The sequence below is a fragment of the Capsella rubella genome, unplaced genomic scaffold (genome assembly GCF_000375325.1).
Source record: "Capsella rubella cultivar Monte Gargano unplaced genomic scaffold, Caprub1_0 scaffold_6, whole genome shotgun sequence".
NCBI classification, from domain to species: Eukaryota; Viridiplantae; Streptophyta; class Magnoliopsida; order Brassicales; family Brassicaceae; genus Capsella; species Capsella rubella.
Genome location: NW_006238918.1, coordinates 12,938,518 through 12,954,932, shown reverse-complemented (window position 1 = coordinate 12,954,932; position 16,415 = coordinate 12,938,518). Strand labels below are relative to the sequence as shown.

General features: G+C 36.0%; 2 protein-coding genes and 1 long non-coding RNA gene across 5 annotated transcripts; 1 reads left to right on the top strand and 2 right to left on the bottom strand.

The window, feature by feature from the left end:
* The first annotated feature begins 313 nt into the window (after window positions 1-313).
* LOC17884453 (far upstream element-binding protein 1) lies at window positions 314-4,809 on the top strand. Its single transcript, XM_006289050.2, has 7 exons — window positions 314-584; window positions 687-1,138; window positions 1,223-1,408; window positions 1,497-1,598; window positions 1,663-1,734; window positions 1,818-1,931; window positions 3,337-4,809. Exons 1-7 carry the CDS (start codon window positions 395-397, stop codon window positions 4,552-4,554), a joined length of 2,334 nt encoding a protein of 777 aa, XP_006289112.1. The 5' UTR covers window positions 314-394; the 3' UTR covers window positions 4,555-4,809.
* On the bottom strand, window positions 4,785-11,033 carry LOC17883701 (non-lysosomal glucosylceramidase). Of its 2 annotated transcripts, XM_023781734.1 has the most exons (21): window positions 10,838-11,032; window positions 10,435-10,486; window positions 9,072-9,176; window positions 8,915-8,971; window positions 8,766-8,836; window positions 8,569-8,668; window positions 8,418-8,488; window positions 8,234-8,337; window positions 8,035-8,135; window positions 7,891-7,944; window positions 7,743-7,798; window positions 7,617-7,655; window positions 7,337-7,484; window positions 7,075-7,250; window positions 6,925-6,992; window positions 6,761-6,833; window positions 6,633-6,694; window positions 6,465-6,545; window positions 5,696-6,284; window positions 5,316-5,606; window positions 4,785-5,227 (listed from the first exon to the last, which is right to left on the bottom strand). In XM_023781734.1, the coding sequence occupies exons 2-21, from the start codon at window positions 10,474-10,476 to the stop codon at window positions 4,933-4,935; spliced, it is 2,583 nt and encodes an 860-aa protein (XP_023637502.1). In that variant the 5' UTR covers window positions 10,477-10,486; window positions 10,838-11,032; the 3' UTR covers window positions 4,785-4,932. The 2 variants fall into 2 exon arrangements, with proteins under 2 accessions (XP_023637502.1, XP_006289194.1); XM_006289132.2 differs by having other exon boundaries at window positions 5,696-6,545; window positions 10,838-11,033.
* Window positions 11,034-11,593: 560 nt separating this feature from the next.
* Window positions 11,594-15,255, bottom strand: LOC111830110. 2 transcript variants are annotated; one of them, XR_002833438.1, is made up of 4 exons: window positions 14,863-15,255; window positions 14,007-14,085; window positions 13,850-13,914; window positions 11,594-11,916 (listed from the first exon to the last, which is right to left on the bottom strand). It is a non-coding gene; the product is annotated as an uncharacterized LOC111830110 (long non-coding RNA). The 2 variants fall into 2 exon arrangements; XR_002833439.1 differs by having other exon boundaries at window positions 11,594-11,841.
* Between the last annotated feature and the right edge of the window lie 1,160 nt (window positions 15,256-16,415).

The window sequence follows — 16,415 nt, the reverse complement described above, 5'->3', positions numbered from 1 at the left end:
ATTTGATGAAGCCGATAAAACCGCTATACAGCATATCCGAAGGCGATAATACCACCATACCGCCGATGTATCCTAGTTTTGCATATAAATTTCTTGTTGATACTACAAAATTTGAGTATAAGCACTCTACAAGGACCACAACAACATCAAAACTGGTTGTATATGAGATGACAATGAGAAACATCATGAACTTTACATATTTTGGGAACTGCTTCTTATGGGTAGCCCATTATAAAGCCCAAAAAGCCCAAACTTTATAAGATTCTCTCTCGGCCGAGCCACAAAACTAAATCTCAGTTGTTCGTCCACACCACAGAGATACTTCTCTTCTTCTTCCCCAAACCCTAAAGTTCTCACCTTTTTCCCCAGATACATCGGAGTTCCCGTTCAACAGATGGCGGATGAAGAGGTTGTTGCTATCTCTGCGACACCGGTCGATCTCAAGCGCAAGCTCGACGAGATTGAGCCTGAGCAACATGCCGCCTCGGATAATGGCTCTAATGGAGATGTTTTAGATGGTAGCAACCCAGCTTCTGATTCTTCTCAGGCTAAGCGAGCCAAGATCGAAGATGATGATGGTTTAGGTATTTTCCGATTCTTGTAAACTGGGTTTTTTTTTCTAGGGTTAAAGTTTTGATCTTTCGTAGGGGTAAATGATACTGATGTTCGCATTTTTTTCGTTGTAGATAATGGGAAAACACAAGAGAATGGTTCATTAGTGGAGGCTAAAGAGGAAGAAGAACAGGTTCAAGAACCCAAGGAAGAGGAAACTGAGAAACCAATTGCACACAAGGATGAGAAACAAGAGTCTTTACCTGTTGTTGAGGAAGTTCAAGATCACATTGATGAGTCTGAAAATAAGACTTGTGGTGTAGATCTGCCAGCAGATGAAAAGACTGTAAAAGGATGTAAAGATACTAATGGTGGTGAATCTCAGAAAGAGGTTGATGAAAAGAGTACGGAATTGAATGATAGCAGTTCACAGAAGGAGATTGGTGAAGAAGAAAATAAGGTAGTGGATGGTGAAGAAGAAAATAAGGTAGTGGATGGTGAAGAAGAAAATAAGGTAGTGGATAATTCTCAGAAGGATGGTGATACTCAGTCTACGACTCGCAGGATAGAAGTCCCAAGTTCAAAGGTGAATATGGTTTGGTTTCTGTTCTGACTAGTCTGTTAGTATACTGTAAATTTGTCCCTGACCTGCTATCAAATTGCTTTGCAGGTAGGTGTGTTGATTGGTAAAGGTGGGGAGACTATACGGAATCTTCAGTTTAACTCGGGTGCTAAAATCCAAATTTTGAGGGATTCGGAAGCTGATCCTAACTCTTCAGTTAGACCAGTTGACATAATTGGAACTGTTGTATGCATTGAAAATGCCGAGAAGCTTATCAATGCAGTCATATCAGAGGTTAGCAGTTGGCTTTTTATATCAGTTTTGGCTTCTTCACTACACATCTTTTTCACTGTAAGATAATTGGTTTCTGCTACTACCTAAGGCTGAAGCAGGAGGTTCATCTGCCCTAGTTGCGAGGGGACATCCTGGTACTCATGCGATAGGGATTCCAGAACAGATAGAAATTAAAGTTCCGAATGATAAGGTATTCCCTATTTTATTCTTTCTTGCTTCAACTTAATCATACCTAATCCGGCTTCAACTAACAGGTTGGTCAGATTATTGGCCGAGGTGGGGAGACAATCAAGAACATGCAGACAAGGTCGGGAGCACGCATTCAGGTGGTTACTTACATGTGATGTTTGGACACGTTTTTACCATGACTCAATCCATGCGGAAACTGATTTATTCTTTTTCTGTGTAGTTAATACCTCAACACGCAGAAGGTGATGGGGTTAAGGAGAGGACTGTCCGTATTTCTGGAGATAAGAGGCAGATTGACATAGCAACCAACATGATAAAAGACGTTATGTATCAGGTTTGTTTCTGATACTATTGCTCTCAACGATGCATGTGTTTTCATTCATTCTCGAGTTTGGTTTGTTGCTTTCATGTGCCTGAAATTTGTTCATTTTCTGAATGCTACCTAAGTTTCATTTCGTCTTTGGTGCATGGTCTATCTGGTTGGGATGTTATATTATGATATGGTGGTACATGTTGTTGTCTTCAAGTTTACTATGCAAACACTTTGTTTGAGCTTATAGATATGTGCGCTTGCTGAAAGTTTTTCCATAATCTGGTTTAGTATTTTTTTTTATGTTGTGCTGTTTAAGATGGTGAATTCTTCTCAGATTTATGTTGCTTTCTTGGGAATCAATGTTATGCTATGAAATCAATGTTACACTCATCTTTTAGTACGTATGGAAAACGTATGCAGTAGTGTATTAAGCGCTCTTAACAATACCATCTCCTAGGGTCATTATGTAGCTGCATATTCTTTGCACACACCCCTTAAGGAATAAATGATATGCTGCCATAATAAGGTTAACTTGAAAAAACAAACATATGCCAAGTGTTACCATAATGCTCACTTCAACCTGTTAAGAACATCATATGTTCTATCCTCTATCGGATGCCATGATTTTTTAAATATTGAAGGTGCCGATCTCGAATTGGTGTTGGCTTTAAAAATGCAGATTTCGCTATTACCCGTTCACTTGGGGTCAGCATTGCCTCGTTGGTTTTCAGTAGACTGATGTCTGCAGAAGAAGGTATCAGGCATTGTTATTCAGGCTTACAGGTTTGAGACTTAACAACTCCAGGACCATTACTGATTACTTTAGTGTAAATCTAGCGCCAGATCTTCATTTATTAGACGTTTGCTCTTCCATGATTAATGTCCTTGAAGAAAGCTTTATCTGGAATATTGTGGCCAATGCACACCTAGTGTTTACCTTGAGATTGGGAGATTTGTTACTCCATTTGCAATCTAGTGTAACAAAATTGCATAAGATATGCCTGAACTTGCATGGAATGGCTTAGGGGAGAGTGTAATGAGGAAGTTGCTTTAACATGACATGATGATCTAATTTTATTTGTTTCAAGTACTGCAGTTCCAATTATTCTATGGTGCCAAACTGAGGCAAAAAGTTTCTGCTCACTCGAAATATTTATTAGTTTGGCATATTTTGTCAGATTACAGCTGTCACTGCATTTTTGAGTCACTGTATGTGCTTCTGATTGTCATTTGCACCGGACTCCCATTATGAAAACCATCTTGTTTGCTGTCTTGCTATGTTCTTTGATTACTTTTGTTTAATATCTACAATTTTTCATCTGATTTGTCCTAATAGAACCATGTTTTGATAATAGCATTGTATGAAATGTTATCCCATCTTTGTTGTATTTGATGAGAAGTTTTATCGTTTTTTTTTTGTTTGTAGAGTGCAAGGCCATCACCTTATTCTGGTGGTTATAATCAGATGGCCTACCGACCCCGAGGGCCAGGTGGTCCACCTCAATGGGGTTCACGAGGTCCTCATGCTCCGCACTCAATGCCCTATGATTACCATCACCGTGGACCGTATTTATCACAAGGTTCACATTACAATTCTCCCAGTTACGGTGGTTATCCTCCCCAACATATGCCCCCTAGAGGTGGATATGGTGCTGACTGGGACCAGAGACCTCCACCTTCTGGTCCGTACGATTATTATGGTAGACAAGGAGCTCAAACCTCTGGTCCAGTTCCACCTCCTTCTGGCCATGCACCTTCTCCTGCCTTGGGTGGTCCCCCTCCTTCCCAAGTAAGCTATGGTTATGGTCAGAGTCATGGCCCAGAGTATGGACATGCTGGTCCTTACTCCCAGACCGGTCATCAGCAGACTTATGGGCAGATGTATGAACAGCCCAAGTATGACAATAATCCTCCGATCCAGCCTCCTTATGGAGGCTCATACCAACCAGCGGGTGGTGCTCAGCCAGGCTATTCGCAAATGCAGCAACCTGGTGGTAGGCCTTATGGGATGCAACAAGGGCCAGTCCAGCAAGGATATGGTCCTCCACGGCCTGCGGCAGCAACTTCTTCTGGTGATGTTCCTTACCAAGGTGCAACTCCAGCAGCAGCAGCACCACCATTATATGGCAGTACCAACATGGCTCCACAACAACAACAATATGGTTACACGTCAAGCGGTGGGCCAGGGCAACAGCAAACATACCCTTCCTATAGCTCGGCTCCATCTGACGGTTACAACAATGGTACGCAAACACCTGCAACTGGTCAAGCTTACCAGCAGCAAAATGTTCAGCCAACTTCTTCCACTCATGACCAGCCTGGTGCACAGCAGGCTGCAGCAGCTGGATATGGTGGGCAAGTAGCTCCAACCAGTGGATATAGTTCATATCCATCATCACAGCCTGCTTATGGTACTGCTCCGACCCAAAACAGTGGAAACTATGGTTACAGCACAAGCTCTCAAGATCCTAACTACGGATATGGTGCAGCACCGGGAACCCAAGCAGCCTATTCACAAGCAGCACCTACTCAAGCAGGATATGAGCAACAGTCTGCAGCTCAACCTGCAGGATATGCGAGTGCTCCTGGGACTACACAAGTGAACCAGTATGATGCAAGCCAGGTTTACGCAGCTCCACGTTAAGAGAATGAGAAAATATTGCAAAGGTCCTAGACCTGCTGCACTTATGCAACTGGAGTCTAAGACTCTTTTCTTATGAAAAGGTTGATCTTGTTAGTCTCTGATTCCTTCACCTTCAATGCTTCATTGTAATCTCTGTTAACCTTTAGTTGTTGAGCTGTCGCTGATAGTTAAGCTGTTATATTTATTTTCGTTGGTCATGTTTCAAAAGATTTTGTCTTTCCAAAACCAGATATAATAACATGACTTGTGACCTTATCATCTGTGTTTTAGTGTTGGATTTTGTTCCTCATTTACAAGAACGTTGATGTACAGTAGATAAGTATCATATGATAGAAATTTATTGCATCCAGGACGTTGAATCGGTTTGAGGTGTCTAGGCTATAAGCGGAGTGTTTTGAGGACGGCCTCGTACATGTCTTGGAGACGGCTTCTATGTTCATTGCTCGTTGGTAATATTTTCACAAAATGAGCCACATCTTTGAATCCTTTGTGTTGTCTTGACAACGTATCACTCTCTTCTTCTTTTCCCTCCACTAACTTTAGCTTATCTGCTTCAACCGATCCTGTTCGTGTCAATCCCCATTGTATAGCCCATATAGCAAGAGGTCTCATATAACAAAGAGACCTGTATTCATCATTCATGTTCCACGCTTCTGGTGTCTGAAACGAGCAACTGCACCAACACACAAATCCCAAAAACTAAGATTTTGTAACTCTTGTGTTTGTCTAGTGATACAGTAAGCGAGCTTATTTCTTTATACCTGATACCACGATCGGACCAAACAGCCTCGTAGATTCCACTTGCTGTCTTGAACCCTTTGTCTCTTTGCCCTTCTTGAATCATACAAGCTGCAACAGAGTAAGTAGTCCCAGCCCAAACCTCCTTTGAAACCAATGAATTTGTATCCACTTTTCCATCTGGAGACATCCCGTTCACTGCTCCACGCGTCCCGCCCCTCACTTTCATCACATTGAACTCGTAGATCGTCTCAAGTGCTTTCTTTATCCATTCATCTTTCGTTATCGGCTTCAATCCACACGCTCTCGCATACCTATATAACACACACAAAAAACCACTACTTCAGTATCATTGCTAAAAGAACTGCGAAATGCAAAAGCAACGGTTGAGTCTTAGTCTTACCATTGTCCAGCCAACTGATCAGCAAGAATCGAGGAGCTAGAACCGCTACCGCTATCGTCATAATTGAAGTAAGAACCGTTCCATAGCTTCTCGTAAACGCGTTTTGCCTTTTCATACTTTGCATTGAAGTAAATTGCAACAGTGTTTTCACCAACAATACTAGCAAGCGCAGAAGCAGCTTGAAGAGCAGCAACCCAGAGACCACCACAATAAGCACTAACCCCTGTAACACTCCAAGCATCATATGTCTGATCCGGAAAACCTTCATTCTCAATCATCCCGTCCTCGTCCTTATCGAACTGATCTAAGTAAGCTACTGCCGTGTAAACAGACGGCCAAACCGCCTTCGCAAAACTCTGATCACCCGTGGCAACCACGTCTCTGTAGACTTGAAGAACAAACTTGGCGTTCAAGTCTTTCCAACGATCCGTGTTGAAGAAGTTATATTCGTTTAGTTCATGCCACGGATCGTTTAGTCCAATATCATGAGGAACAGATCCAAGAAGTTTTCTTGGAACCCACTCGCCGTAGCTCATGATCTGTTTCTTGGTGTGATCTTGAAACAGAACTGTTGCTGCAAAGTCTCTTTGGACGCTGAGTGCTAGCTTAGGGAAGAGACTGAGAAGTGCAAATGAAGAGTAGAAGTGAACATCATACGTGTTGTACATTCGATACTCAACTCCTTCAAGGTAGATGAATTGCCCAATGTTCTCTTCTTCCTTTAAGGTCTGAGGAGAATGAATCTGCTCACAAACCGCATTGATCTTTTCGAATAGGTCTAAGACAATCTTGTTCTGTTCTGTATTTAAAATCTTGCTTCTTTCTATGCTTTCCTTGGCAGGCAAGCCATCTATAAATAGTAACAAAAAAACAACAGAGAGAATGATGAAATTCTCAAAGAAATTTAGAGCTTTTTGTTTGTAATAAACTATATTACCTGTCCAGATAGTTCCTCCAGAGTTAAAATAGTATAATTCGTTGAATAGAGTAACTCGGTACCTGAAATATTCATCGGTTATCGATTGCGGAGTAGAAGAAGAGCTTCGGGATTAAATAGAGTTTTACCAATCAGGAAGTGTAGTGTCTGAAAGAATAGGGCTTTGCCATGCTTCAATCTGAAACTCCCAATCAACATAACCTTGTGTTCCAAGAAAAAGAAACATCATATGAGACTTTTTGCTAGTATAACCGAAGAATAAACCGAATACAAAAGCTAATTCAACGCGTACTTAGAAGTGCGTCTCGAGCCATTTTCACTGCTGCGTCGCCTAAATTGCCATAGAACTTTGTGTATCGTCTGTAAAGTATAAGGGTTCAGATTATGTGAATATTAAAATTTTAAGTATATTAATGCAAAAAGTTGAATGAATAGGTCGCACCTGTGGTAAGTCTTTTCATTGAACCGCACCTCAGGACAGTCCCATGAGAGTGAAAATGTGACAGTACGGTCACATCCTGGAGGAACCTTCACTTTAGCAGATATGGCTGCTCCAATGGATGTTCCAGGTCTCGAACGGGAGCCTGGCTCGCTGTTTAACCCGTCGAATGATTTGTTCTAAAAGAGAGTTCAGAAACAGTCAAGACCTTTCTTTGAATATATATGCAAGAAGGCTGTGGAAGAAGAGAATAAATAGATCAAACCTTTTTAATCTCATCCCACATATCTTTTGCTGTGATCTCTTTAGGAGAATGACCAGAAACTAAGAAGCATGGACACTCAGAGACATGAACATCCTCTGTTTCTCGCGCTGCAATGGAGTAAGTAACTGGCGGGTGTCCATTCGCCGTCCTGCAATTTTATTACATCAAATTCGTAATATATCGACGGAAGAAATTTCCGGAAACCGGCAAAAAACCCCGCTTCAAATGACTAAAACAGAGGAGTTGTTAGTCACTTGAGGCTCAAGTAAAAGAAGTTTACTTGTGATGTAAGGCTATTGCATGTACTCCATTGCTTTCCCTGATGTATCACAAAACAAATCAGTATCTTGTGTTAGAACCAGAGAACTGAAGTTGTGGCGATATACATTGAGATGTAGATACTTACATTACTGTTGAGTTGAAGTGTTCTCCAGTTAACCCAGAAGCTCCTCCCACTGAGTTCTAAGAAAGCACACAGACAAGAATGGTCTTGAAAAATTCAAAGATATGAAACAAAAAGATAACATTTTGTTTGAGGTTACAGATTAGTTTACCTCCCAAGTAAAGAGCAAAGTAACTGTTGTTTCTTCTTTTCCAAGGTTACTCATCTGTGAAACATTACCCAAAATGGTACACCTGATATGATAATGTCTTGAGATAGAATCATGAAAAAGAACTTCTTCTCGGAATATTCTTACCGTAAAGTCGAAAACCGATACCGGAAGACTGCTTTCCTTATAATTTTGCGGTATAAAGGGGGAAACTTGACGAGAAACGATTCGGAGTTCAGGGTCAGGCTCTGTTCTCCAAAGTCAAGACATTTTACACTAACCTTTAGCAATCATGAATCTTTAACATTTTGATCTATAATGAACCATGATTAGACCATTTTTATACCGTTGTAAACGGTCCAAGACCTTGGATACAGAGCATGATACATAGATTTGTCCCCTTTCATGTTCCAATCCCATGATTCTATTCCTAAATCCTCTGTTTTACCACTGCATTGATAACCATAAGTTATAATAAGCAACAAAGTTTGTGTTTGAAATGATCCTCGGAAAGCTATAAAGTGTCTCACTTTAAAGATTCTGGCTTTGTTGGACATAGCACAGTTGAGTAACTCACATCACCGGGTCTCGAAACAAAGACCTAATCATTACCAAAATGTTATCAAGAAGTATGCATCTTTTATGACTGTCAAGTGTCAGAAATAAGAGATGTATACTTACAGAGAACTGGTTTGTAAGGATTGGAGCTTCTTCACAAACATTAGGGAAGAACTTAAACTGCTGAAACTCACCTTTGTAGCTCCTTCCGATGCTTCCTCCTCTGCGCGGTTTTGTGTGGTAGTTAACAACATTTCTAATAGAAAGATCAACATGTTGCTTATATGAAAACTATTCTTCTTTGTTTATAGTACACATACCCAATTCCACCTAATGGGACGCCATGGTCGCCTCTTATATGTCGCTTCTTGAACATATCGTACATCGAAGCCTAATCGAAAATGTAAGTTTCAGAGTTTTGGTACTAAAGCACAAATGTTTTTTGTGAATGCATATAAAAGCAACTTACTCTTCCTTTAACTGCTTGTTCTTTAGTGTAACGCCACAATCTGTAGCCTATTGGAAACTTCAGAAAAGCCACACAAATTTTTATAATCCAACAATCATCTGAATGCAATCTTTTTGTCATCTTGATATAGCAAAACTATAAAACAAAATGTACCTACCAGATGAAGATAATCTTTTATACTCATCTTGAACTCAGAAGGGTTCTTCACTTTGCTATTCAACTTCCTTTGCCAAGTTACTTGAGGAAGTCTCTCATTTCCAACCTACAAAAAAAAAATCATAATAACAAGTACATGTAAGTCTTGAATTAGTACCAAAATGTTTTCATGTTCTTTAAGATATCATTACTTCTACCATTTGAGTTTGAAGTTCGGTTTCCATATGACAATAATGATTTAGTAACTTGAGAATTCAAGAAAATTATGATAATTATTTAAATTAAATATTTATTATTAAAAAAGTACATTGCATCATATCAAAATAATAAAATATATCAGTTTTTTGTTTAAGTATTAGCATTACTGTATTTTTTTTCCACAAATGATTATTATGGAATGAATGAAAAATGTTATATAGATTTATAAGAATTTGTATATTTTATATCTTGCAAATGTTAATCGCAAACGTTAGAATAAATATTTATACGAAAACCTCTAAAATCAATATATTATATTATTTTATTTTATTTTAAAAAATAGAAAGCTAATTTTTGAATAAAGATTATATAGTATGCTATTCCCACCTATTTATTTTATAGTCTCAAAATGATTATGGTACAAAGTGGTAGTCTAAAATTTTGTGCCCTCTATTATTCTATTTTGCCTCAATAGTAACTAGTTTGAGCTCATTTTATTCTCATATTCACTAATGATTTTTCATATGAATTTGATTCATTAATAACTATATAAGTGTGTGTGTATATATATATATATATATATATATATATATATATATATATATCTTTTAATTTAATTATAAATACTTTTTTAAAAGTCACACTATTGAAAATTCCACTTGGTGGATGTATAGTATCATCAATTGGTTTAATATATAAATATTCCCAATATTAAAGCATTCCTAATCTTATTCGATTCTTATGATTAGTATTGGAATTGATTCTAATGGTATAGTAAACTCATATGAACCCACATGACAAGAGATTAAAATTCAACTTCAAGAAAAAAGAAACTTGATTGTAAAATTGTAACCGACAATGTTGACAAAGAAGAAACTAAGAAAAGATGTCGAGAGAGTTCACAATTCTTCATCCCTATTTAGAAAACTTGTGGTCGAAAAAATACTTTTAGACACGTATTTTGATTGTGACTTGACGTTACAAACTGATTGATATTTTTGAAATTTTTTCTTCTTCGTCTTTTTGCTAAAAAGAAGAAAAAAATAACTAAAAATATTGACAATTATTTATAGAGATATTCTACAAACAAAAGTTTAGTTTGTATAAAATGAGAGAAAAAAGAAATATCAAAGATTTGATTTTAGAAAGACAAATAAATAAATTACCATTTGAGTTTGGAGTTCACTTTCCATGTGACTGTTCTCCATCTTTAGTTACCTATAAGGAGATTCAAGATTCACTGGTTTATATAACACATGATGGAACAACAACAACAACAAAGCTTCTACTTTGAGAAAGATTGAAAAGTAGCATGAAGGGTTGAAGAAAACGAAATCAAAGAGATAAGATCAAAATTTGAAGATTTTGGATTTATATGAGATCGAGATCTGTCAATGGTTTTAGAAGAACAAGAAGATGATGTTGGTTTGTAAGTGCAGAAAACAACTCTATGATAGTAGCTAGCAAAACAGTTTGGTTATCATTGTGAGAAGTTACTATAAAAGGCTAAGATGAGCTTTATGGTAAATATGGAGAGACAGAAAAGGAAAGTAAGAAAAAATAAATTACCAAAGGAGTCTTGAGTTCAGTCCAAGATCACACAAAGAGAGAAGAGGTTTGTTTATATAATGAAGATAAGCATCTCAAAGAGCATGCTTTGAAGCAAGATATATAAGTTTTTTTCTTCTTTTGGTAGCAAGATAGATAGATGAAGAAGAAATAAGATAGGGGTACAATGGTATTGGTAGGTCCTTTGGTTGGTGAGGGTTGGCAAATTGTAAAATCCAAAACAAATACAAGTCAAGTGATGAATGATATTACTATCTTCCTATATAAACTATATTTTCAAGTCACAAAATATAAACGTGGGATTAGTTTCTCACTTTGTTCTAACTACAAGATGCTCCTATGTCCTATATGATCATGCACATCAATAACAAAAAAAAAAGATTTGATGCTCTATCATTCACATTATAAAAAAAGAAAGAAAAAAGGAAGATGCAAGAGCATTCACATCAAATTTTTGAGTTGTTTAATCGAAGAATATATTTAAAAAAATATTCGCATAATCATAGTTATAAATTTTGTTAAATTTTATTCTTCAAGTTGGGAATTGTCGGCTTTTTACATAATTTTAGTTGCAGAAACACATGTTCATCCTAAACCGGTGGCATCACATCGCATTTTTCGATAGTCGTATGTGGGTGCAAGAAACCACCAAATGATCTAAAACGAACAGAATGAAGGATTTATGGGACAAAGGCTAGTTTCTCCGATTTAGACAATCAAAAATATCGAGATCAGTTCCAGAAATGGATTTGCTATTATAACTTTATAGATGTTTTGCTTACAAGAGAATGAATGAATTACAAGTTAGGCAATCCGCCCTTATTTATAAGCTCTAGCTATTACAACTTCCTACGAGATCTTTGCACTCCGTCTTCCGCTTCATTCTCAACTTCTTCCTTGATCTTCTCTGCATCTCGGTAATGGGCCGGAACCACCTTGGCGAGCCTACGTCGAGCTACTTATCATTTGATACTTATTGGGCCGTGAAGGTGGGCCTTCTCTTACTGAAGCCCGTGTCCAACATCGTATGATAAGGAAAATCAGTAAACTCGACTACAGAGAAACCCTAATCGCGAAATCTATATCATGTATTCAATTTTAACGTATGAGAAACAGACAAGAAATTCAATCTTTGTAAATTTAATTTTCTTATCAGAAACATAAATTTCATGTTATATAGACTAAGTTATGAGCTCCTGCGATTTTGCTGGGAACTGTTCAAATTGAACATGGTTTTTTTCCTCTTTGTCGGCTTTTTCTTTTACATTGTATTTCCAATAAAAATATTGTACTGGTCGCTTTTACTATTTGCTATTTTATCAATGCTCATGTCCTCTAAAAGTTTCTTTTTGGATCATATGCATCATCCAGTTTGTTAAAAAATTCCTGTTTTTGTATTATATAATATTGAGTAACACAACATTGTATCTAAACGCATTCTATAAAATGAGATACAAATGCAGAACATGTGTAAAATTAACACAAAAATAACATGTAACTAATTAATGATCAAGTCGTTTCATGTAGGTTCAAATTTGTGGCGAAGTGATCATAGGGTTTGGGTGTTGCATCTAAAATTTAGATGGCTTTTGTGTCGTGCTGCTCACTTTAACTTCAAAATAAGGTATATGAGAATCTTGGAGCAATTTATGTTTTTTTTAACCAAACTGGTAATGAACCAATTTATATTACATAGTAGGCGATTCTATTCATTCATTGAGTTTCTGATTATGAAAAGCTGAATTATACATTGGGACTGTTCTAGCTAGGCACTATAGGCAGAAGAAGAGCTGAGCAACCTGAACCAAAACCAAGCTTGTCTTTGAATTGTCCACAGCTCCTTTAAACTGAGCAATCAAGTGGTTCAGCTGATTTCTCGCCCACGGCACTTTCTTTTGTTTTAATTTTTGATATTCAAAGCCGACTTTTATGTTTAAGATCGAAAACTTTTAAGATCGAAAACTTTTTAAGCCGGCTTTGTTGGTTTAAACCGATATTTTTAGAATTTTCAAGATTTCGATTTTAAACCAAACGTAAAAAAGTCCGTCGAAAATACAACTCCTTACTTCAAACCCTACCGTTTGTATTCAGCCTCCATAATTCCATAGAGAGAAAAACGATTAGGTTAGCTTCTATCATGATTAAAAATTTATATTTTAATACTAATCTTTGTGTTTCATGTTATCCATCATCATATAATTTTTCTTTTATGTTCCTGTAGTGCTTATTTAGAAAGCAAGATAAATAATTCCTACAGCTTTGTCTAAACTTACTTCACCTTTTGAATCAGTTATGTTCTCTAAGTTTATTTGTTTTATTTTCATGGGAATAACTTTCTAATTATTGAACATGATCTTATAAAAGACGTTACGTTGGGCTTGGAAAACATGGAAATATCCTGTAAACTTAAAATATCATGCGGCGCCAATAAATAATTATATAAGTATGTAGCTTGGAAAACATCAACAACTCTCATTGAATAACACAAATTAGTATTAAAGAGTTCGATGCTAGGTCCGGTTTGTTTTCAACATATTTAAACTTAACACTTAGATTCTTTAAAAATAAAAAAAAATTAGTATGTTATAACTTTTCAAAATTAGTATGTTTTCAAAATCAAAAATTTACTTAAAAGTTATAACTTTACTTAAATTATAAAAAACCTTAAACCTAAGCGTTAAATTTTTTACAATACGTGATAGCATGTTGAACTTATACACCACTGACGGACCACAAAGGGACTGGATGCTCGGCCCGGTTTGTTTTCAACGTATTAAAATTTAACACTTAGATTCAACCAAAAAAAATCATATTTATTTATTAAAATTAAAACTATTTTTGCTTGAAATTTAATTTTAAAACCTTGATAATTAGTTGTAAATCAGGAAAATAGAAATGAAAAACATAAAATCATTTTTTCTTTATGTATAGTTTTAGTATATCAAACTCAATTGTTCTTTATTTTTTTTGTTTTTTTTAAGTTAGAAAAGTTGAAATCTAGGGGAAATATACCTGTGATATTTAAGTATCCTGAGGGATGAGGCGACTCATCAGTCTGTGGTCGTTTCTGAATTTTGCTACACGTAAATACAAAAACAAACCAATCAGCGATTTCATAATCGTCAAAAACTCAATTATTTTGATAAAACTAAAGACAACTATCACGAACCTGCTAATATAATACCTCTGTTCCTCTCTTCAATATATATATAAACTCCTCTTATAAACATTCTCCTACTCTCTAATCACTGAAGAAAACAGAGGATCGATGGAGATCATTATCTAAGACTAGAATACACAAAAGCATAACACTCAGTACAAAACAAAGAGATGAATGACATATGTAATACGTGAATCATCACAAGGCTGTAACATGTTTGATGATGAACTTATAAAGTAGACAAAATGGTTTTGCATTTGCATCAATCAAATTGTATATATGCATATACACACACACCTATGAGATTCAGTTCTGTATGTTGCAGACAGGTAATAATAATTCTATATGTGGTCGAGAAGGAACATGAGCTCAGTAGTAATTAAAATAAAACAATAGAGAACAACATCAAAGACCAGCAAAGACAATATATATATATATACTAATAACTAAAATCAAAAACAAGAGATTAACAACAGAGAAGTAGAAACTAATAGCTCACCAAGAACAAGCATACCTTCTCCTATCAAAAGGTCTGAAACTTCCTTGTCTACAGATCAATGGATTTGTAATACTCATTACAAAACCAAAGAGAGTAATAAGACCAATATGATTGATGATAGATGAACTAAAGAGTATCTATCACACATTGGCTTCCATCAAAATCATATATACATTGAGATTCAATTTTGATTCTATGTGGTCGGGGGAAGCAACCAAACCACAATACAACTCAAAAAACTAAATCAAACGAATTGTAATTCCAAAAGGCAAAAGGATAAAACTTCAACTTCTAAGACACAAGAGAGATCAACAACAAGACCATATCCATATCCAGACAGAGGAACAAGACGAGATAGAGCTGTACCTTGAAAGGGAAAAGAGGAAGCAAGAGCACCATCATGAGAACGAAGCAGAGGTTAGATTAGTTCCCAAAGACGAACCAGAAGAAGAGGAACCAAAGCCTGGATCGCCACCACCAAGTCTCAAGCCTCAGCATTCTATGATCATCAAACCGAATCACACAACAACAAATCAACCAGAGGAAATCTATAAAGGTAGAAGCTTTACACCAACGATGAAATCTATAAAGGTAGAAGCTTTACACCGACGATGAATCAGAGAATCGAAGGCGAAGAGGGTTTTGCTTTTTGGTTCGACAAGAGAGAACGAACTAAGGACATTGATTTGTAGGGTTTCGAAGAAGAAGTGAGAAACAGAGAATTTTGATTTCTCCATCAAAAAAGGAAGAACGGAGAAGAAGAAGCGTTGTGTTGAGAGGAAAGAGTAAATTTTTAATTAAAAGAAAAAGGAAATTGATAAATATCACAAATCACAACGGTTATATTAATATGAGTTTAAGCAAATCAATATGAGATTTTGTTTTTGTTTCGGTATTATTATTACATTTATTATACAACGGTCATATTTCCTAATTGCAACATTTTTTAGAACCTTGTTAATTTTTAAAAGAGAATTTAGCTAAAAATATATAATTTGTAAACCGTCAGTTATACTATTAATTCATTGAAAAAATCCTACAACTATTTTATTGACCTATTCTCGCATTGTTCACAAATCAAAACTTAACAATTAGCAATATATATTTAACATCAAATAACCATGAATTTTCAAAATAAAAGAGAAAAAATAAAAAAATAGAAAATTATAATAAACTACCAAAAATGATGGGTTGTGTGTTGAATCTGTTGATTGAAAATCAACAGATTTAAAATTATAATGAATGAGAAGGTTAAAAAAAGATTTAAATAATTAAAATTTTAGATTTTACTTATAATTATTTTTAAAATCATAATTTAATTTTTTGACTCGAGACTCGGTGAACTGGTTGAACCAACCGGGTCACGGGTCAATAGCGGGTTTTCTTGGGTTTTGCGGTTTTGAGATTGCTGGATTTTAGCGCTAAACCAAACCGGAGAAATGTCCGGATCGCGGATTAACCGGTCGGACCGGCGAACCGGCCCGCGGACTTCAAAAATTGATTAAAATTATATTATATATATATATATTTTATATAATTATAGAAAATATTATATGTGACATATGTAATAATATAAAAAAATTTAATGTTTAGAAATAAAATATTTATAAAAAATAGTGATATGGGCCTGTTGGCGACGGACATTATTTAACACTACGCGAGACAAGTGAGATAGAAGAAAATTCAACACAATCTTATGGGCCTTGTTAGGATTTTCTCTTATTGGGCCTTGTTAGGCCCATAAGATTGTGTTGAATTTTCTTCTATCTCACTTGTCTCGCGTAGTGTTAAATAATGTCCGTCGCCAACAGGCCCATATCACTATTTTTTATAAATATTTTATTTCTAAACATTAAATTTTTTTATATTATTACATATGTCACATATTTCTAAACAAGGCCCAATAAGAGAAAATCCTA